The 23,355-nt window shown below is 49.5% G+C and overlaps 2 protein-coding genes across 10 annotated transcripts in view; one reads left to right on the forward strand and one right to left on the reverse strand.

Annotated features, from left to right (window-relative positions):
* The window catches only part of RPS24 (ribosomal protein S24), a 324,293-nt gene that overhangs the window by 264,693 nt on the left and 36,245 nt on the right, over positions 1–23,355 (reverse strand). The window lies entirely within an intron of this gene.
* Positions 11,885–23,355, forward strand: part of KCNMA1 (potassium calcium-activated channel subfamily M alpha 1) — a 581,951-nt gene continuing 570,480 nt past the window's right edge. For all 9 annotated transcript variants that reach the window (XR_013232722.1, XM_077345959.1, XM_077345953.1 and 6 more), the window contains exon 1: positions 11,885–12,240. Coding sequence is in view for 8 of the 9 variants with exons in the window: in XM_077345959.1 (XP_077202074.1) it covers positions 11,887–12,240 (354 nt within the window). In the remaining variant the exon portion in view is untranslated. The remainder of the gene's footprint in view (positions 12,241–23,355) is intronic.

Here is a 23,355-nt window from a genome sequence, read left to right on the forward strand (position 1 = left end):
CATGTGAGAGCAGAGGAGAGAGGCAAATATCGTGGGTTATAATCACTCCAGGATATTGCGGGGGGAAGATAGGGTCACTCCATATCAATCATGCTTGTTGCAGATGAAAAATTTAAATCACCCAAAATCAAAATGGAAATCACATTCAGTGGAGACAGCAGGGACTGAATTCAGCCGGGTTTGGAGTAAAAGCTCCATGCAGATTCAGCCCAAGTGTTCAGTTTGAGAACACCCCAAATTCCAAATGGAACCAGAACTTTCCAGTTCATACCCATCCTTATGGTGGATATTATGCCCACTGAGGTCTTTCCGCTAGCCCCATCATCCCAGAGTCTACCTCCAAATCTTTAAGAATTTCCCAATCTTCAGTGGGCTACCCAAGGTCTCAAGGAGTGTAACTTCGGATCCTTTACTTTCTTGGATTTACTTGGTGTTCTTGGATATAGTTTTAATGGCTTAGCTTGAATATGCGACAAGATAAAGGTTTCTCGCCATGCTGGTAATGTAATTTCTCAGAGACATTTTTTAACAATGTTTAAATATTTCGGTTCTTCGGTATTTCAATTTATGAGCCCTATATTTCATTTTGATGGCTCTACAGCGCCAGCATGGTGCTGTGCTAAAGAGTCTCTTTGGTACCTCCAGCTATAGTTTTGAAAGGGTCTTCGCTCAAATCACGGCAGTTTTCACCTCCTTACAGCTATCCCTTCAAGCCTTAAAGTCAGCGGTTCTCAACCTTCCTGCTGCTGCAACCCCCCCCCCACTACCGCTGCGAACCAAAGGGGGTCGTAGGGTTGTGCACTCTAGCACACTGGCGATCATGGAAGGCTGAGGCCGAAACCACCTCCGCAGAAGCACGTAAACCAGCCATTCTCAACCTTCCCCTTTGGGTCGTTGAGGCTGCCACCACCGCTGCTGCCACTATGGTGGCAGTCTTGGTGACCCCCCTGAAAAGGTTGATCGACCCCCCTGAGGGTCATGACCCCCAGATTGAGAACCTAAGTGATTAATCTTTCTGTTTTTGCTTTTATCTACTGCTCTTTTGTTAATTAATGCAGCGGTCCCCAACCTTTTCACGGTTGAGGATTGCCTCCAGGGGTGGAGAAGAGCCGGCGGCCTGGGCGCCGCGCATGCATGTTTCCGCCACCAGGTGGCGCAAATGCACATGCGCAGAATTGCCACGCATGCACATTTTAGCCACCAGGGGGTGCTAACACATGTGTGGCAGCTCCGCACATGCACATTTGGGTCCACCAGTGTGCCGGCGGCCGCGCTTACTCGCGGCCTGGTGAGCTTCTTGCTGCTGGGGTGCAGAGGCAGGCGCAGCTGCCGATGGCCTGTTACTGAGGCTTTTGCTGCCCGATACTGGGCCACAGACTGGGGGTTGATGACCCCTGAGTTAATGGATTAATGAAGACTCTTAAATCTACATTACTTTTTGTTTCATTTTCTGAGGCCTTTTTGATTACATGTTGCAAATTACTTCTCTAGATGCTACTGCCTTGCTATGGTGTACAATCTGGTGCACAATAGTACAATAGGGAAAGTATCTGCCATTAATTACTAACCGTGACATTTTTATTTCCCTAATGTTTTTGGGAACAATTGAACCCAAAGTACTGATTTGCTTTTCTAGCAAAAAATGACCATAATGCATATTTTGGACATTATGAAGCTATTTACTAATTTGCTACTAATTTACTTTGTCCTTATATCTATACTCTTATGATCCCAGTTCCATTGTCTGAGGAACTGAGGAAGGGTGCCTGCACACCTAAGATCTTTGTTGATCTTAAAGGTGCCATTGGAATCCAATTTTGTTCTTCATGATGAAATTAGGCTAATCAATGGCATCGGCCTAGAGATGGGGCCATTTCACAAAACCACTGGAAGACTCTCTTCAATCGAGACTTGGCATCATCATTTTCATTCATTTGAACAAGATGTGGTTTTCATCCCCATACCCAAAGCCACTTGGTAACTTTTCAAATATATGCAAGTCTAGGATCCCAAGTTCTCTTTGCTTCAGAGTCAGAGCTTTGCCTCTTAAAAGCTCATGCCCTGAACATATTGTGGGTCTGTGAGGTGAAACTGGGTTCAAATCTAGCTCTTCTGTTACACAGCCTCTGAAATGAACTTTTCCAAATATATTTATCTTGGCTTAATCTGCATGCTGAGCAACTCAGTATGCCTGCACACTGGGGGCGCTACATCACTCGGGTATATATAGGTGTTATCTCCTTGAATGGGATGTCCTCTGACCCACTCCTCTCTCTTGCTTTGTCCTCTCACTTTCTCCCCATGGCCTTCCATGGAGGCACGTGTCTCTGCTGGCTTCTCCTGTAGAGACAATGTCCTCATCCTTCCACACATGTGATGCTGGACCCTCTGGCCATTTGCGATAGGGAAAGGACTCTTAGGCATCCCTCTCTTCTTTTGAGTGTGAACTGGAGGTGAACTGGAGCGACTCAAATAAAAATAAGTTCACCTATTTTGCAATCTACTTCTTGAGAGGTTATTTATGGCACTCAGTATCAGACTTCTATGATGGGATAAAACTGCTCTATTAACTAAGTAGCCCCAAGAGCCGTTTATCTGGTTAATATAAACGCGAGCAAGCTACGGGTCAATGCCCTCTTGAGTCAACGCCCTCTTCTGTCTTGACTGGGGGGTATTATCAAATTCCTCTTTAACATCTCTGTATCTGCGGGAACCCAATAGTTGAAGAGTCTAGGAGTTGGAGTGTACGCTATTCCCCTATCCTTTCCTCTTCACCTCTTTAATAACTGGGGGAGGGATGGGATTTTTAGCCGTCATGTTAGTAGATTGATGTTTTAATGGGAATTTTAATGGGGTTAGTTGTTGTGACCCGCCTCGAGCCTGTCGAGAGAGGTGAGAAATAAATCTAATAATAGTAATAATGATAATGATGATGATGTTGATGATAATAATACTAATACTAATACTAATACTAATACTAATACTAATACTAATAATAATAATAATAATAATAATAATAATAATCTTCCACACTATCTGTTGGAATGTCCACTTTACCCAGATCCAAGGAGGAAATCTCTAAATACAATTATCCGAGGGGCATTTTCTTCAGCTCATGATAAATTCTTTGCTTTCTGACCTACCTTTCTGATCCATTTTTGACACACAAGATCCATTTCGGCCACAAGAAAGAGTCAAGCTGGCCTTGTAGCAAATACGGAGGACTTTCTAAGTAGCTGATGAGCAGGGTGTATGTAATTTTTACTCTGTTCCGTTGATAACCATGATAGATCTGTGTTTGTTTTGAACTAATCTACTGTATCAAACAATTTTACTGTGTGTTCCATCTTCCAATGGCCTAGTGCAATAAAGTTTGACATGACTTGAACTAAATAGATCCATATAATCCTCTGTTGAATAACCTCCTAAAACAGCTGACGCTTTTTGACCATCCTTCTGGGCCCCAGACAACACTGTCCTTGGGATTGTCTACCCATGAGGATATAATTTGGGATTTTTATTAATGTCGTGTCCCATCATCCTCCCCTGTAGGAGCTTACATCGTTCTCCTCCCCTCCTTTTTATCCTCACAACAACCCAGTGAGGTGGGCTAGAATGGGTGTACATGAGTGGCCCCAGTTCATTATGTTGCAAGTGGGCATTCACACTGGGCTTTCTGACCCTTTAACCCCCCCCCCCCCCGAGTCTCTTTCCCAATGTGGTTAGCTCGGCCTTCATTTTGTCCCAGAGAGTGTCTGGCACTTTCCTACCTTGGGAAAGCAGAAATATATGCTTACTTATCCAGGTTATATGATCACTTACTTTGCAATCAAGCCAGGATTTTCTAGATGTTTATATTCCTGTTTTCAGAAGCAGCGAGGACTTCCCCTCATACGTAAGAGTCCAGGAGCACCTTCAAGACTAGCAACATTTGTAGCAGGGTCTGAGCTTTCACGAATCACTGGAGAAGTGAGCAGTGACTCACTTCCCAAATTTTAAGGTGCTACTGGATTCTTGGGTTTTTATAATTCGGTGTTTGCTAGAAAAAAAGTGGCAGTATAATAGTGTGCTGTGCCCAGATTCTCCACAAGAGGGGGCTCTAAAGACTACTTGTTTCCTTTCCTGCAAAAAACAGTTTTTAACCTGAGTCTAGTAGCATCTTTAAGACCAACAAAGATTTATTCAAGGCGTGAGCTTTCGAGTGCAAGCACTCTTCGCTTGCATTCGAAAGCTCATGGCTTGAATAAATCTTTGTTGGTCTTAAAGGTGCTACTGGACTCTGATTTTATTGTGCTACTTCAGACCAACACGGCTACTCTTTTGAATCAGTTTTTAACCTGTCATGCAAGCTCTGCTGATTCATGTCAAAATCACCCCCCCCTTTTCTCACCAAAATAGCTGGCAGAGTAAGTACTGGCTATATGCTTTTATGGAATGTAAAGAGACTAGTCCAGGGGTAGTCAAACTGCGGCCCTCCAGATGTCCATAGACTACAATTCCCTTGGGAGCTACAATTCCCTTGGGAATTGTAGTCCATGGACATCTGGAGGGCTGCAATTTGGGTTACCCCTGGACTAGACAGATCCATGGTGGATAGATCTGTCAGGGTCTACTAGCCATGACGACTGAGAGAAACCTTCACATTCAGAGCCAAGAGGCAACATCAAGGAAATGCCTTGGCCTCTCTGCCCTGTTGCTGGCTCTCCAGAGGAACTGGTTGGCCACTGTGTGAGAAGACAGGTTTTTGGACTAGATGGACCCCTGGTCTGATCCAGCAGGGCTCTTCTGATGTTTTATGAAGGCCTCAGTCTCTCTGTCCTGTTGCTGGCTCTCCAGAGGAACTGGTTGGCCACTGTGCGAGACAAATGCTGGACTGGAGGGACCAGTGGGCTGTTCCAGCAGGGCTCTTCTGAGGTTCTTACGAAAGCCTCAGCCTCTCTGCCCTGTGGTTGGCTCTCCAGAGGAACTGGTTGGCCACTGTGTGAGACAGATGCTAGAGTGACCAGTGGGCTGATCCAGCAAGGCTCTTCTGCTGTTTTTAGAATGATCCAAGGCATGTATGCTGACTTTGAAATTAATTGGGCCTCCTCTGGGAAAAACCTCAATGACAAATGCAGCAGCCAGCCTGCACCTGGAGATTACATTGGTGCACTGGGATGGGTTAATGCTTTTAATGCTTTTATTGCGATGGCTATTGTTTAATATTTTGTAGTTTTATTAATGTTTATATGCAACGTTACTGTACCTATTATTGTTCTTATTGCTGTTGTACACTGCCCTGAGCCGCTAGGAAAGGCGGAATATGAATTTAAAATATATAAAATAAATATAGAAAATGTTCAGAGAGTAATAAACTGAAATGTTTTCAGGGGTGTCCTTGCCTCTGCTGTCTAATTCTGCGAATGATTTTTCTTCACATTTACTGTTCTTAAAATCAGCCACTCAACCGAGGAACCGCATTCAAACATTCAATAGGTTGTTGGAACATTGTAACACTGAAGTATAAAAAAGAATCTTTCCCCCGTGTTCACCCGAAGACTCAGACATGAGAATAGTTCTGTTCTTCAATTGCTGAGGGGGAAAAGGCCTGAAACACTTCAGCAAATCTCTGTGCGGATTTAAAAGAACAACGGGGAGGTCGTTTTATGGCGTTTGTGGGGCTCTCTTGTCAACATGTCATGGCTTAAGGTTTTATGGCAGTGAAGACTTCATACGGGGAAAATGTTTTTTCCAGTTATCAGCTATATACGTCTCTTGGGTGTGCTCGACACACATTTTACAAGATCTTTTGTATGTGTACATAATTTAGCCACTGCTTTAATTGGCAATGAATAATCCCGTAAAACCGTGCCCAAAAGCAGCCAAAACGTGTGTGAATGTTTCCCCACATTTTGCATCCTGGCCTTTCCACAAGAAACTGAGAAGGGGCAGGAAACACTCCATGCAGCTGGCACCATGACCCCGCAGAGTTATCCGGAGGTCGGGGCTCTAATCCATTGAGTGGAGATCTGAAAGGTTGTCATGAATTTTGCACCAGAGGTATTTGCAACAGGTGAACTTGCTGGGCTCAGCTTTGTGAGTGGATGGTTGGACCTGTGCTGATTGACACAAAATCATCAGCCCTGGCTTGGGAGTTTCCTGGAGATTTGTAGGAAGACCCTGAGGAAGGTGGGGTTTGGGGGAGAGAGGAACATCAACAATGGCACAGATCTCCCGCCCTCCTCCAAGGCAGCCATTTTCTCCTGGTCTCTGCAGTGTGGAGTTCAGTCCTCATGCTAAGAGTACTCCAGGCTCCACCTGGAGGTTGGAAACCCTAGCTCAAAGCCAGCTGCCTTGAGTACCTGACAAACTTTCTTTCGCTTTTCTTCAGAACCGCACACACATGAAAATGCTGCCATGCTCAACAGACTGGCAGCCATTAACCTTGCTGAGGACAACTTGTACAAGTACCACGCAGTGAGAGTGTTTATGAAACATGCAGTTTATTGGCCATCGATCTGCAACTGATTTAACTATTTATGAAACAGTTGCCTCTCCTGCAGGGCTGCAGCACAGCAAGGCCTTAGGAAGCGGGGGGGGGGGGTCAGGCGGGTGCTGCTCCAGCGGGTGCATGGGCCAAAAGCTGGTGGTGTCCGTCACTTGTACAGCACAGCTAAGGAGGGTGCCAACATCAAGCCACCTGCCAAATGGACAAATGGAGCCAACAAACAATTCCCTGAAAAACTGGCTCCCTGTGCTTGGCTGGTGAGCATGATCTGTGCTGAACCTGTGGGTCTCTTGGCATCTTTAGAGCAGCGGCCCCCAACCATTTTGTGCCTGTTGGCACCTTTGAAATTCTCCCAAGCATGGTGGGTATAATCACAAAATGGCAGCTGCAAGAGGTGGAGCCCACCACAAAATGGCTGCCGCAGGAAGTACAGCCCAACACAAAATGTCGGGGATGGAGGTCCCATGCAAATCTAATAGTAATTATTTGGCATTTCTAGAAGAAGCTCTCTATAAGAAGACATCATTTAATTTGCACAGCACAGCTGAGAACAGGCTCTGCTTTAAAAAAATCCCCACCCAGCCCCACTCATTTCTAGGTTACCTTGTCGGCGGAATAAGATCGGCACTCGCCGATCCTGGTGGTGTCCATCCCAGAGGTGGTAGTGGGTGGGACTTTTTAGATGTTTTTGGCTGCTGTACATCTTGGTTTTGTGTTGGTTTATGTTGTATCTTATAGTGTTTTAGGGGTAATTTTATTGGGGATTGTATGTATATTGTAACCCACCACGAGCCTTCGTGGGAGTGGCGAGCTAGAAATGTAATAAGTAAGTAAGTAAGCAAGTAAGTAAGTAAGCATTTCTTAAAAGCACTTGACGGCAGGTGCCATTGCACCATTAGTGACCCCTGCTCTAGAGAGCCCTGTTCTTCCCGTAATCTGTTGTACATTTTATCTATTACACAATGCTTGTCCATGAGTCCTCTGAGCTCTTGCTAAATTCTCCCGGGGAACTGAAAAAAAAAAGACCCCCCTTAAACAGCAACATGCATCAAAGCTCCTTACAAGAATGAAACCTTTGTGTTCAGTCTGAACTTGTGAAGTTGCCTTATATGGAGCTGGACTTGGTGTCCGTGATGGGCAGCTCTTCTCTAGACAGATGAAAGGGAGGCGGAGCACCTTTCCTGGGAGTAAAGGCTGCAGAGACTGGGAAAACTAAGGCGGGGGGAGGACCGACATATTCGAGGTTTACAAGAACATGCATGGGATAGAGTGGGCTGACAAAGAGAACTTTCCCCCCCTCTCCCAAAATACTAGACAAGGGAAAAATCTGGAAAGTGGATAGTTAAAAGTGGACAGACAACCCCATGCAAGGACTATAGTGAAGATGGTGCCTTGTGGCATCTTAAAGTCTGATATATTTATGGTGGCTTCAGTTTTTTGGAGCCAGATCCTGCTGCGGCTGTCGCAAAAGTTGGGCTCCTTGGCACCCACCAACACCTTTTCTGGATCCCACCCGAGTGTTTCTAGAAAGTGGGTGGTCTGGGGGGGGGGGCTCCTGCCGAGCTGGGCTTCTGATTGGCCTTAGGTGGCCTGACTGGCTGTTTTGGCACCAGCAGACACAACATTCCTCTTTCTCAGGCTCCTCTCACTCCTCTTTCTCAGTGTATTAAAAAAAATCACCCCTCTTATTTGCGCTTGGGCTTCCTCTGTTGTAAGGGGCCTCCAGGGTCATGTAATCCAACCCCCTGCAATATGCAGGACACTCAAAACTACCTGCCTACCCACAGTGACCCCCAATTTCATGCCCAAGTGATCCCTCCACCAAGAATCTCCAGAATTCAGCTTGTCCTGGAGGGAATTCACCTACCTTCTCAAAGTGGTGATCAGAAATTCCCTGGGTATGTGAGGAAGGGTCACAAGAGACAAACACTGGCACGTCCCTTCCTGCCCACCCATTCAAAATCTGCCTAAGTTCATAAAATCAGCATTTCTGCCAGATGACTAGCCTCTGTTTAAAAACTTCCAAAGAAGAACCCACCACCTCCCGAGGAAGCCTGTTCCACTGTGGTACTGCTCTGTCAATGTTAATTGGTAACGTTACAAGGAAGGAGCTTTGTACATGAAACCAAGAGTGACATTCTGGACCTCATTCTGGCAAAGCCACCAATTATTTATGGATGAATGAGTCTTTGAATGTTTTGGGGTAAAAGTACCTTACTATTGAACCATTGTCATTCCTTTTCTTCATGGATACTCTTGTGGGAGTGACTGATTTTCTCTTTTGGACTTCCATTCTTTGTGCTAAGGGTAGTGCTATGAGAATTTTGTTGGGAAATCCTAGCCGATATGCCCTATAGCCCTGATCTTGCCCCTTTCAGACTTCTTTTTCTTCTCCAAACACAAAGGGCTTTTGTGCACGCCATAAGTTTATGTGATTTGACACAGAGATGGAAAAAATATGTAGACCTGGCTTGGTGACTGAGACTTGGGTGAGGGAGGGTGAGATGGTTGCCCTAAAACAGTGATTTCCAAAGTGGGCGCTACCGCCTCCTGGTGGGTGCTGCAGCGATCCAGGGGGGCAGTGATGGGCCACAGGTGCATTTGGGGGCAATGAATAACTGTAAGGGGGCAGTGAAAGCATAAAAAAAGGAGAGAAGATTTAAAAAAATTAATTTCCAGGGGACGCTGAGTAATATTTTTTCTGGAAAGGGGGCGGTAGGCCAGATAAGTTTGGGAACCACTGCCCTAAAAGAACTGGCCCCACCGGGTTTCTGGTCCTACATCAGTTGCAGACCATGGGTTGGGGGTGAAGGGTTGCTATACTGATCTGGGAGGCTTCCTCCTACAGTGAAGGTTGCAAAGAGAGACTTCTGCATGACCAGTGCAATTATTTAGGGTGATTCGGACCCTGATCACCCTTGAAGAACATACAAATGATAGGGAATTGGCCATTAGCTGTGAGGCATTTGTGAGTCATTTTTTTACTACTGAAATGCATCGATGAATGAGGTTTTGCAAACCGGCACTAGGCGGTTGTGCTGAGAGGGGCAGTTATAGAAATTGAATAAATAAAATTAAGAAATAAAACTCTTGATGCTCTCCCTCAACCTTCCTTCAACAGTTAATACAGGCAGGGAACTGGAGGCTCATGGTCTGCCTTTGGAGGGGTAGTTCAACCTGCCTTTGGAGGTGCCTTATACATACCAGAGTGGATGGGTGGCTAGCAACAACTGTGAGGCCAACCCCCACCTCTCATGGCTTGCCAAAGCAGGCGGTGAGAGGGTTGGGGGACCATTCCAAGAGATAATAAATCTGTCTTTAATATTGGGGACCTTCTTGGAGGGCCTAAAGGAGGGAGTGGTTAGGCCTCTGCCGAAGAAGCCATCTCTGGATCCTGCCATCGATGTCCTGTGTCACACATTGCATTTCTGGGTAAGTTGATCAAGCAGGCAACCGCGGACCAATTGCTAACATACCTTGAGGATGCTTTGGACCTGGACCCATTCCAGTCCAGCTTTTGACCTGGCCACAGGGTGGAAACAGCCTTGGCTGATCTCATAGATGACCTCTGACGCCAGCTAGACTGAGGCGGGTCAGCACCGCTCATACTGCTGGACCTTAGGGCAGCCAGTGCTTGATAATGTAGATCAGGAGGTTTTGGATCACCGCCTTGTTGACATGGGGATATGGGGGCTTGCTTTGCAGTGGCTGAGCTCCTTTCTCCAAGGTTGAAGAGGACAGAGGGTAGCTGTTGGGGAGGAAGGATGCCACCACTAGGGCTGGGCACTTCGGCCACCGAAGCGCCCAACCCTAGCCACCTCTGCTGCCTTCCCTGTGGGATCCCACAGGGGTGATCCTCTCCCCAATGCTATTTAACATCTTAGTGCCCTCTAGCCCCGCTGGTTTGGGAATGTGGGCTTGGGGATAAGCAATAGGAAGATGACACGCAACTGTCCATGAATGGCTGGCCAGGTAGCCCCCCCATCACTGACCAGGTGTCTAGAGATTTGGACAGAACAGCTCCGGTGATGTCACCTTCCAAGACAGAGGTCCTGGGGTGAAGACGGCATGGGCCCGCCAAGGAAGTGTGCTTCCCCAGTCCTGACAGGGAGTGACCCTGGCTTCCTCCTTAAATTCTGCACATGGAGGGTAATGCACTTTCAATGTGCTTTTGCAGCTGGATTCTCCTGGGCAGAAGAGGAAAATCTACACTGAAGGCGCATTGACCTTTGGGCGCAGAATGGGCCCAGGTCCGGAAGTGGCACGGCCAGCGTTCTCCCACCTGCGCCAAGCCAAAGGAGTGGTCCTGAAACAACCCCTTGGTCCTCTTTGCCCGCGGGGAAGGGGTCTCAGTCCTTTGCGGCTGACCAGCCTGAATCTGACCTCCCTCCCCGCTCCGCCCCCCCCCCCGCCCGGCGAAGCACACCTGTTCCCGCAGCTCAAGACCGCCGCCCTCGCCCCGCCCCCACGGAGGGGGAGGGGGCGCGCGCAGCGGGCCGCCCCTCCCTTCGTCTCCCCCCTCCCCCCCCCGGTCAATCTGGGGCTGGGAAGAGAGGAGTCTGACGGGAGTCCAGGCGGATTAACCAGAGGTGGGGGGGGAGGAGGGGGGCGGTGAGTTAGACTGACAGCGGTGCGTCACGCCGGTCGCCAAAGGCGCCCTCCTTCCTCCGCGCGCGCCTGCCTGCCTGCCGCGCTGGGTCCAGCGCTCGGACTGAGGCGCCTGAGGGAGGCGGTGGAGGAGGAGGAGGAGCAGGACCTGTTGGAGCGGCGGCTGCGCCTTGGCTCCGCCCTCCCGCCCGCTCGCCCGGTCCGCCTGAAGCGCGCCGTCGCCGCCTCAGCCACAGCCAGCGCCAGCGCCACCTGCGAAGCGCGCTCCGCTCCGCTCTCTCGCCTCGCCTCGCCCGGCCAGCCGCGCCGCCTCCGCCAAGGGCCGGTGGACAGCGGCGGCAGCAGCAGCAGCAGCAGCGGCACCAGCAGCGGCGGGAGGAGCCGCGGCGAGAGAGGGCGGCGCGGGCGGGATGGGCAGGCGGGCGGCGGAGGCGGCGAGGCGGGCGGGCGCGCGGCGGCAGGAGCAGCGGCGGCAGCAGCAGCAGCAGCCTTAGGCTCTTGCCGTCCTCCCGGTGCTCACCCTCTCGGTCCTCCGGCTCGTCGTCGTCGTCGTCGTCCATCCGGGGGGGCCTGCGGAGCCGAGGCCGGGGCCGGGGCCGGGATGGGGGCCCGCTGAGGCGGCCCGGCGGCGGCGCGCGCGGCGGGATGGCCGGGCATGGGCTCGGCGGCGGCGGCGACGACGGCGGCGACGGGCGCTGGCGACGGCGACAGCTCCAGCTCCTGCTCCAGCGGCGCTCCGGAGCCCCGGCGACGGCGGCGGCGGCGGCGGCGCGCCTTGCCCGCTGTTAGCCATGGCCAATGGCAGCGGCGGCGGCGGCGGCGGTGGCGGCGGCGGCAGCAGCAGCAGCAGCAGCAACTACTACTCGGGCGGCGGGAGCGGCGGGAGCGGCGGGAGGATGAGCAGCCCGCTGGGCCCCGGCGGTGGCGGCGGGGGCAGCCTGAGCGCGGACTCGTCGTCGGCGCCGGCCAAGGCGCTCATCATCCCCATGACCATGGAGGTGCCGTGCGACACCGGGCAGCGCATGTGGTGGGCCTTCCTGGCCTCGTCCATGGTCACCTTCTTCGGCGGCCTCTTCATCATCCTGCTCTGGAGGACCCTCAAGTACCTGTGGACTGTCTGCTGCCACTGCGGCGCCAAGGAGAAGGTAAGACCCCCCTCCCCCCCCCCGGTGGGCCCGGGGAGCCTTGGGGGGCTCAATGCTTCGGTCACCCCCACCCCCTTCCTGGACAGCCCCTGCCAGGCACATGGGGCATGTCCCTCACCTGGCAGCGTTCCCGCCAGGTGACCCCAGACCTTGGGAAGGGCGTCTTCCCACCAGCCCACCCACCACCTCCAGGAGCCCTGGACCATTCTGGGAGTGGGGAGCCAGCCCAGAAGGGCGAGCGCATGAGATGGCCCCGTCAACCTTGGTTCTGTGATGTTTTTGCTATGGAATACAACCTCCCCCGCAACTTCAATACAACTTATGTGCAAGGAAAGGGTGTCAGATTGCAGGTGTGCAACTGGATCCAGCGTGTGTTTATGCAGAAAGAGGTCCACTGAGTCCAGGGATTCCTCGGCCGGTTCCTAGGCCCCGGTCTTGGGCCCGTTGACTAGTGAATCAACGCATTTGAAGGCTCTGAGATTTAGGCCTAGAGTTGCAGCTCTGGTCTCTCCCGTCTCTCTTCCCTCCCTCTTGCCTAACTGACATTTCCGCTTTCCCCTCTTATCACTTGGTGTCATCCTCTGATGGGCTCTTTGTACCCTGAAGATGTTTTCAACATCCACCTGAAATAGACGAAGGTTGGAGGGTTTGGTGTTGTTTCAACTGCTGGCTATTCTTTGGTTTCCCAGCAGTGCCGGTTTCACCAGATTTGCCTGTTGCAGCTGCCTGGACTTCTTTGGTAATCGGGTATGATAGGCTATCGGGCATGATCTTGATGCCTCGGGCGTTGCTAAGTAAATTCTCATGTTCCGAAGGTCATGACTGCTTGCAGGACATCAGTTTCAGAGGAAGGAGGAGCAGAACTGTGGTTCTGCCGGGGCACGGAAAGGGTGACCTTTCTCTGGGGAGAAATAGCCAACAGGAGCTAGCCGGTGCTTGTGACGATTGTTGGTCTTTTCTGCGTTGCACAGTGCCTTTCTTTCTCATCGCTATCACCCTGACCCGAGCTACAGAGGAAATGTTGGCATGGTAACGATAAACTTTCCAGTTAGTTTGTTCGCACCGTGATCCCTGCCACATCTGTCTGGAGTTCAGCTCTTTTAGCCAGACAGGCCAAAGGCAATCTGTTGTTGACTTGATAATGTTGAAATAAAATTTTTATTTGCGCTGGCTGTAGGCTGCTCACAGAGTTGCAGACGAGCTTGTAAGGATCAGTAAACAAATTGGGCGTAGCAGCCAGGAAAAACGGTACCTATCATCCAGTAAGGGAATAGCATCCCTTTCAACCAGATGGACAATCAGACGTGTTGGGTTTTGTAAACGGGAATGCACTAAATCCGTGGGTTCAGAGGAAGCGACGGCAAACTGGGCCTTTGAGCAGCTTCTTTTTATTGTGATCTCAGCATGAGCACAAGTTGCCAGTCAGCAACAAGATTGAAGCTCCCCAAGAAAACCCCAACTGTCACGCACATCAGACAACGGATCTTCCCTCCCGTGCGCACAATTGGTTAGATCGAGCTTTCAACCGACTGGATCTGGCAGACAGGATCTGGAGGCGCATTGGTCAATTTCATGTCTGCTTGAGTCCTGCCTCAGACCTCAAGCTCGGTCCTAGGCAGATCCATAAACGTAAGAGAAAGCATTTTTTTTCCGGGGGGGGGGCTGTTTATAAAAGGTATACATGGGAACTCAAACTTGGTGTTCATTTCCCTTAATCTCTGTAAAAGGGAAGTGGTTTAAACAGCAAGGCAGGGTGATCTCAGAGAGCGTATAAACGGAGCCCCACAAAATAACTGAAACCAACCAATGTCATTGTCTCCTTGTGCTTCTCGGTGTAGGTCTAGCCAGGGGTGGCCAAACTGTGGCTCTCCGGATGTCCATGGACTACAGTTCCCATGAGCCCCTGCAGGGGCTCATGGGAACTGTAGTCCATGGACATCCGGAGAGCCACAGTTTGGCCACCCCTGGTCTAGGCTTTCAGAAGCAAAAGTGACTCCACTTTCTGAAGAAATGTGCATGCACATGAACGCTCATATCTTGAATAAAGTGTTGTTGGTCTTAAAGGTACCACTAGACTTAAACGCTTGTTCTGCTGCTTCACTCCAGCCTGCCTACCCATCGGACTCCTTTTCCAAGAGTCAGCCTTCCCCTAGCTTGATAGGTCACTCTCCTTCCTTCTCCTTTCTCCTTCGCCTCTTCCCAGCAAGATCAGCTAGTTAGAATTCACACCGAGCCAATCGGGATGGCTCTCTTTCCCTTGCGGAGGTGTGTGGTTTGTTTTGTGCGGACTCCACAGACACCAAAGGAAGCAAGCAGGATTGAGCCTCCCAGGAGCATAGCAGAGGGTGAGACGTAAGCATGGTTAACTCCCAGTCATCAGTATTTTTCCCCCTTCTTTTCTGCTGGGATTCTAGCCATCTTAAATAAACAAAAAGCACATAGGCACATCCCAGTGGAAGTTCTCCTGCACGGGGGACCAAGAAATTGAAGTGTCAAGGCATTTTATTTATGGACTTTATTGCAGTCCTGAACAAGCCAAATTTATCGTCCATCTGAAGTCTCCTCCCAGTAAAGTGTTCTTAACATTGCCCTGCAACATTCGAGTCCAGTAGCAACTTAGAGACCAACAATTTTCAGGCTATGAATTTTGGAGAGTCAAAGCACAGCTCGTCAATTGCGCCTCGATGGAGAGAGGAAATCACCTCTGAGAAGATGATTTAAATGCCTGAACCTTTGTACATACATTGGCTGTGCCAGTTGCGTGGGTCTCTTGACCTGGGTGCCAGTTCTTGAGGCACGTATCAGTCACTTGGGGTGTTCAACTCGGCACTTGAAGAATCATAGAATCATAGAGTTGGAAGGGACCTCCAGGGTCATCTAGTCCAACCCCATGTACAATGCAGGACACTCACACCTACTTGCCCACCTACTCAGAAGACTCCCGGCTGAATGCGTGCGCTGTCTGCCATGCTTTTGAGGCTGTGTGAAAATTCAGCTTCTGTTGGTGCCTTCATTATCAAGGGATGAGTGTGTACCTGTGTGTACTGCTCTTCTGAATGTGGGCAGTACTAACTCTCTTGTGCTACGCAAGAGGTGGGCCTTGGCTTCATTTTGTAGTCTCCTGAGACCAGAAATATACTGGTTTCAATAACATTTGAGGAAATGTTGAAAAGGGAGAGGCAGGAAAACATTGGGTGCTGATTTCAAGTGGTAGTTTCCGAGGGTAGCCATGTTGGGCTGAAACAGAAGAGCTGGATTTGAGTTGAGTATCAGCACCTTAAGCTGAATTCATTCACAGGCTGACAAGGGCCATGGCACTTCATTTTATTCCCTTAAGCCAGGGGTAGTCAAACTGCGGCCCTCCAGATGTCCATGGACTACAATTCCCAAGAGCCCCCTGCCAGCATTCGCTGGCAGGGGGCTCCTGGGAATTGTAGTCCATGGACATCTGGAGGGCCGCAGTTTGACTACCCCTGCCTTAAGCATTCCTCCTCTGCTCTAATCAAGCTGATTACAAGCATTATCCGACCTTCCGACTACAGTTAAAAGTTCTGCGATCACCGTTTCTATACTTTGAGTCTTGAAAGTTTATACCCTGAAACTCTCGTTGGGCTCTGAGGTGCTCCTGGACTCAAATCGAGCTTCAGGTGATTTCTCACTAAAGCTTCCAGTAGCTTCTTCTAGGCGAGGAGGCCTCAGTGGGCTTGGGGCAAGCAGGTTAAGCTTTCACGGCAGGTGATATTCAGAGCCACTTTGCCTCTGCTCGCTGCAGAGCAATCTGGGACTTTCTCCTTGGTGGTTTCCCATTCAAGTACTAACTAGGGCAGACCCTGCCTAGCTGGCAAGATCTAGCAAAGTCAGGTTTTCTTCTAGAATAGACCCCACTTTTTCTAGTAGGACTTACTCTGAGGTATTTGTTCGGTAGGTTACGGCTGTGTTATTTACTGAGCCCCCTCCCCCGGCCCTTAAGGCTTTACATATAGCTATGAGGAACGTAGAATGTGCTTAAAATGTGATTGTGTTTTGAAAGCCACAATACATAGATACATATTTAAAAATGGTTCAGGCTAACGCGGCCTCTGACAGGCAATTTGGACCCTCCAAAATAGATCAGCAGCTGGAGTTTCTCCCTTTTCCTTTCTGCATTTTTCGGATTACGAAGGGAAGAATAGATCTGCTTCAGCTATTCCTGGCCCTCAGATACGCATAAAACACACAAACCTTTTAAAAATATATGTGGTTGCTAGGCTGCTGTCGTGATCTGACATTCAGCCCTCGGCTCTCCCCGCTTCCCTCGAGATATGGCACAACCTGGCTGTACAACATGGATTCATTTTTTTCCCTTTAATTTGGGAGGGGGAGAGAAGGTGGCAGCCGTGGAAATAACACTGCAATGAGGCATTATGCTGAGAATTGTGAAGGAAACCATGAATGAGTCTTGCTGAAATCTGGGGGAAACTCATGTTCTGGACCAGGGGTAGTCAAACTGCGGCCCTCCAGATGTCCATGGACTACAATTCCCATGAGCCCCTGCCAGCGAATGCTGGCAGGGGCTCCTGGGAATTGTAGTCCATGGACATCTGGGAGGGCCACAGTTTGACTACCCCTCTGGACTGTAACTTGGGCATGTGCACAATCGATGGACTGAACCTCATGTTGTTTGCTGATTTCCTTTTACAGTTAGTTTTTTAAAATAGGGCACAGTGTAATCAGTATTTCCTAAAAGTGTTGCCTAGATGTATTTCTATTAAATCGAACAAGGTTTTTGCTGGGGAAAGAAGAAGATGAAGAGTTGGTTCTTACATGCCGCTTTTCTCTACCCGAAGGAATCTCAAAGCGGCTTACATTCGCCTTCCCTTTCCTCTCCCCACAACAGGCACCCTGTAAGGGAGGTGAGGCTGAGAGAGCCCTGATATTACTGAAGAAGAAGAAGAGTTGGTACTTATATGCCGCTTTTCTCTACCCAAAGGAGGCTCAAAGCGGCTTACATTTGCCTTCCCTTTCCTCTCCCCACAACAGCCACCCTGTGAGGGAGGTGAGGCTGAGAGAGCCCTGATATCACTGCCCGGTCAGAATAGCTTTATCAGTGCTGTGGTGAGCCCAAGGTCACCCAGCTGGCTGCATGTGGGGGAGCGCAGATTCAAACCCAGCTCGCCAGATTAGAAGTCCGCACTCCTAACCACTATACCAAGCTGGCTCAAAAAGTGATGGGCAGAGGCAGTGGGGTGGATCAGAACTCTAGAATTCTGTTAGATACTTGCCAAGTAAATAATCTGCCCCTAGCTGGATAGCCCAGGCTAACCCGGTCTTGGAAGCTAAACAACGTCAGCCCTGATTAATATTTGGATGGGAAACCCCCAACAAAGTCCTGGATTGCTGCACAGAGGCAGGCAGTGCTAGATCACCTCCAAACATCTCTTCCCTTGAAAACCCCATGGGGTCACCATAGGTAACCCCCCTTCCTTGTCTTCCTAGGGAGATGGGCGTGTGACTCCTACCTCTTTAAAGATGCTGGGCACTGACATATATATTATTTGTTTGGGGGTTATTTCATAAGGGGGGTGTATCTTCTTGCATAATAAAAGCCAAGTCGTTTCTGAGGTGGCTCAGAAAGAGAGAGAGAAAAAAATCACCAATTACAAACTCAGTACATCATCAGCATTATTCAAGCAACGTCTACAAATTGGGAATAGCATTTTGGTTCATAAAAGCCAATGACCATCTCAAAAATACACTAGTGGTCTGTCCCCATAAACCTAACAGAATCCCTCTTCTGATTGGGTAGTGGTCAGGGCAGAGGCTCTGCTCAGCACACAAAAGGTGCCAGGTTCAATCCTCAGCATCTCCAGTCAAAAAGATCAGGGAGCATGGGATGTGACACTTGAGCCCTGGAGAGCTCCTGCCCATCTGACGAGGCAGGTTCTAGTCCATGGAAGTCTATGCCGGGACTAGAGTTGGTTCCAGGTTTTGGGAGGCCTTGAGCAGGGAGTGCTCAGAGGACTCCCCAAAACCACTGCTAGCCTTCCCTTGCCCACCCACCAGCCTGCGTCCTCCTGCAAGCACTCCCACCCCGTGCAATCACAGCAGTCCACACCGACTGACTGCCCTTTCTGCAAGGACACCAGACGGTGAGTGCAGCTAGCAGTGCTTTGTGTACCAGCCCCACTTCCCCTTCTCCCGGGCTGCTAGGCAGAGCACAGGTGAGGAAGCAATCACAGGCAATGGAAGGGTGTGAGTACAGGTATCAGAGGCGACATGCGAGTAGGGAGCAGCAGACGGCCCCACCAGAATCTACAGCTATGGCAGCAGCCCTGCCTCGGTGGCCTTGGCTAGAATAAAACCTCAAGGCATCCCAAGACTTCTTTGGCTGCAACATGGAAACACTGGTACCTCTCCAGTCTCAAGGAATAAAAAGGCAGTGTGTGTGTGGGGGGTTTCTCAGAAAAGCAAACCAACGACAAATCACAGTGCATTTATGAGCAGTCGGACCACCACTCTGTGTGTGTGTGTGTGTGTGTGTGTGTGTGTAAGATTTAGAAAGTAGCTGAAACCCAAAACGAGGTCACACACTCCTGGCAGACACCCTGCCTGCAATCTGACAGATCTAAGTTATGCGAGGGTTGGCTTCTGTGAGGAAGAGTATTTTTACGCTTGGGAGCAAACAAAGTCAGCTCTATGGTTGTTTGTCAGGAAGAAAAACTGGGGAAAAAAAAACATACACACATTAATGGTTTTCTGAGGAACTGTAGATATTCTAAATTCCCAGGGTTGAATATTGGGAATTCTTGTTACTCCCCTTGGCCCCCACAGTGTGGACCCAAAGGGACCTCCATGCTTCTCTCTTTTATCCTCAGAACAGCTCTGTGAGGTGTGTGTGTGGGGGGGGGGGTTGAGAGAGTGTGGCTGGCCCCAGGGTAGTGGTCAGGGCAGTTGGGGCAGAGTGGGGATTCAAACCCCATTTTCCAGATCCGAGGCCAGGGGTAGTCAAACTGCGGCTCTCTAGATGTACATTGACTACAATTCCCATGAGCCCCTGCCAGCAAACGCTGGCAGGGGCTCATGGGAACTGTAGTCCATGCCCACAGTTTGACTCCCCTTGGCCTAGGCTGACACTCTAAGCACCATATCAAACTGGCTCTCTTTTGCAGGGTGGGGAAAAAAATGTCCTCCTCAGACTGGATCCACACAACCAGCTTTGTGTTAGTTTTACAGTCGCCTGTCTGTCATGGCTTCCCTGAAGGAAGAGCAGGGAATTGTGTTTGGGGTGCTGAGGAGGACCTGGCTTCACAAACTACTCTCTCAGTCAAATAGGATTTAGGGTTTTTTAAAACCAAACCGGTCAGTCCTAGAGGAGATCAGCCCTGCCTGCTCCTTAGAAGGCCAGATCCTGAAGATGAAACTCAAATACTTCGGCCACCTCATGAGAAGGAAGGGACTCCCTGGAGAAGAGCCTAATGCTGGGAGCGATCGAGGGCAAAAGAAGAAGGGGACGACAGAGAATGAGGTGGCTGGATGGAGTCACTGAAGCAGTCGGTGCAAACATAAATGGACTCTGGGGAATGGTAGAGGACAGGAAGGCCTGGAGGATCATTGTCCATGGGGTCGCGATGGGTCGGACATGACTTCGCACCTAACAACAACAAAAACCATCCCCTTCTCCCGAGGGGCCCTTATTCCTTTGCTCTGCTATGCTCACTATTATCTTTTGAAATCAGAGTCCAGTAGCACCTTTAAGACCAACAAAGATTTATTTAAAGTTTGAGCTTTCGAGTGCAAGTCTGAGGAAGAGTTCTTGCACTCGAAAGCTCACACCTTGAATAAATCTTTGTTGGTCTTAAAGGTGCTACAGGACTCTGATTTTATTGTGCTACTTCAGACCAACATGGCTACCCACTGGAATTATCCTGTGAGAATAGCTTCACGGCAAAGCGGAATGTCAAACCTGGCTCTGCCCAGTCCTCGTCTGGCAGTTCAGTTCCTGTTCCACACAGACCTACAGATCCTAAAGGACTCTCCATAGAGGGAGTAATTTGCAAAGTCAATTTCAGTGCCTGGCATGGCAGCGAGAGAGAAGAAGGAATAACGGGCTTTTAATCTTGGTTGCTGAATCGTCCCATTGGCTGCAGAACAAACGCAGGGTCTGATCCTCCCACCCTTCAAAATACTTAAAACCAGCCCCTTTAAGCACTTGTAACTCCGGGCTGGATTGCATCCCTTTTCCACACAGCCACAAAGTGTAAAAGCAGAATACCTTAGATCGGAAGCTGTAGGGGAAAATGTCTTGGAGGTGAATTCTTACAGACAAACAGGGAGAAAGGCCCACACGGTGAAGCTGCGGTTGGCTTGTGATGCGAGGATCTATGTGGGAAGAGATCTCTAATGAAATCCCCCCTCTCAATATTCTCTCTGCACTTACAAATTGGCAGGCTTGCCAATTCCTTGCTATGCTGGGTTTTAAAAACTGTATGTTTGAAAACGGCAGCATTTAAACCCCGAGACTGGGCTTTCATTGAAGAGGCAAACCTGCATTGGTTCAGACCGTAGATAGGAAAGGACAGGACAAAAATATTCATTCTTACCAAGAATTAAAAAAAGGAGCGTGGAATGGAAATTTCCTTGCACACAGAAAACAGCTCTGGAAGGATTCTGACTTACGTAGCTCTTTCCCTGTCCTGGCACGCTCATTTTCTGTGTGAGACATTACTTGTTCATCCCATCTGCACCCGGAGTCTGAAGGGCAGCAGTCCAGATGGAAATTTACCACCTCCCGGAGAACTAGACCTCAGATGGCAGATACGGTCATCCGTTTTAGATCTAAGGAAGCATGGTTTACAGATCAGACGTCAATCCATAGAGCAGCTTCAGATCACGATGGGTAGTTGTTGAGTCAGTCTGTAGCAGCAGAAAACAGCCAGAGTCCAGGAGTACCTTCAGGACTAACAATGTTGGTGTCAGGGGAGGAGCTCATTTCTTCAGAATCTCTGATATAACAGGGCTGTGTGACCCATGAATCGCCATCCGCATCTGGGAGCCAACCAGCGGTTTGGCAGGCCTCCAGCTTTGGAGGGCAAAGTTCCTTGCCTGCCGCAAATTTTATTAGTTTTTAAGGAGCTCCTGGACTCTGGTTCTTTTCTAGAATGGGGTTTTGCAACTGGGGTCTCTCCTGTCCTGGGCTGATTCTGCGCTTACTTTGTTATTTCCGTTGTGGATCCTGCTGAATTCAGATCGATTTGAACTCGGGTCTTCCTCTATTTTCCCCCTCCATTGAAACAGAAAGTGTTCTGCTTTCAATTGGGGAAGCTTAGAAGGGGCTGGGGTGGGGAATGAAGCGCAGCAGGAGTCTCTTTTCTTGAATGGAGTGGTGGTGGGAGAGGATTGGAGACAGCAGAGGAGGGGGAGTAAATCCAAGAGGCAAAATTCTGCTGAGAAGTTAGTGTTTCTGCAGTGCAGTCACTTTAAGACAAGCCTTGCAACCAGGAACCAGGAAGCCTTTGAACTGACACCCTGGCTAATCAAGGAAGACTGCTTTGTTAGTCAGTGTTGGAGGTATTAGGCAGCAAGTTAATTCACAAAAAGCAGAACTCTGCACATTTACTGATGACGATTTTTGAAATGTCAAGGCTTATATCCACTTCTGGATATCATGGGGTCATTCCAGATCAATCATGCATGTTGCAGAGGGAAAATTTAAAGCGCCCAAAATCAAAGTGGAAATCGAATTCAGTGTAGATGGCAGGGATTTATTCCAGCTGGCAGTGCAGACTACATTCCAGTCCCCTTGAATACTTGACATACTTCATAAAGAGCTAGGAATGGATCATAGCAAATTGGAAGTAGATCATGCTGGAAAACAGCCACACGAAAGTTAATAGCCGCAGAATCACTTTAAACTGCTTCCGTCTGGTGACAGTCAGCCCCACCAGATCTCTCATGGTCTTTCCATGGCTGCTCTCCTGGTGTGTTTATGGGGGCATCTTCAGCAGTGTTTGTGAAAGGAAATCTTCATTCAGCGTACAGATGAAATGGGGTGTCCCAGTGGAGACTTTGCCTTCATTTCAGCCAAATCAAGATTTGCAGTGCAGCCCAGCTGACTTAGAAGGATATGGCTCTCTTTAGGATGGCAGTATGAATTGGGCTACAGTCCTGATTCACTGTTGTTTTTGAGTAGTGCTTTCCCTATGAAAAAAGTATCTTTTATTTACATTACAATACACTGTAACCCCAAAGGAGCCCTTGTATCTACAGCCTGAACTCAGTAGGCCTCTCTTGTCCTTCTCTGTGCCTGTGGACCCCCCCCCCCCAAATCCCAGATGTCAGAGCGCATGTTTGCCAAAACCCATCTTAACCACGCTGCAGCCATCTCTGTGAAAACAGATGTTTTGGAGAGTCATCTTGACCTGCCCATCATTGTAATTACAGATGGGCCCTGGCAGAAATATGTAACCTACTGCAGCTGGGTAAAACTGTCCAACCCGTTTATTTCAAGCAAAGGCTTTTAATAAAGACTGGGATATTTCTGAAAACTCTTTTCGGTGTTCTTTGGGGGGCTGTGGGAGCTCAGACACATCGTTTGCAGGATCCATCTGGAGGTCGGGTGTAATTCTGAAAGGTCTCTGGAGGTTGGCCACCCTGCTTGTGGCTCGGGAAATCTCTTGGTTTCTTCTGCTGGGTAAAGTTAGGGCCAGGTTCTGGAAAACATGGAGTCCTCTAGACTCAGGGCTATCAGCTCTGGGTGGAGATTTTGGGAGGTGGAGACTGAGGAGGGTGGGATTTAGGGAGGGGAGGGGCTTTGGCAGAGTATAATCCTAGTTTTCAAAGCAGTCTAGGTCAGGGGTAGTCAACCTGTGGTCTTCCAGATGTCCATGGACTACAATTCCCATGAGCCCCTGCCAGCAAATGCTGGCAGGGGCTCATGGGAATTGTAGTCCATGGACATCTTGAGGACCACAGGTTGACTACCCCTGGTCTAGGTGACCAGCAGATTTCTGTTCCCTGGAGATCAGTTATAATTAGGGTTGTGCTTGGCGGCGTCCGAATCGGCCATTCCAGGCCGATCTGGACGCCACCACGCACAACCCTAGAACTTGTAATCCCTGGAGATCTTCACCCACCACC

The sequence above is a fragment of the Paroedura picta genome, chromosome 7 (genome assembly GCF_049243985.1).
Source record: "Paroedura picta isolate Pp20150507F chromosome 7, Ppicta_v3.0, whole genome shotgun sequence".
NCBI classification, from domain to species: Eukaryota; Metazoa; Chordata; class Lepidosauria; order Squamata; family Gekkonidae; genus Paroedura; species Paroedura picta.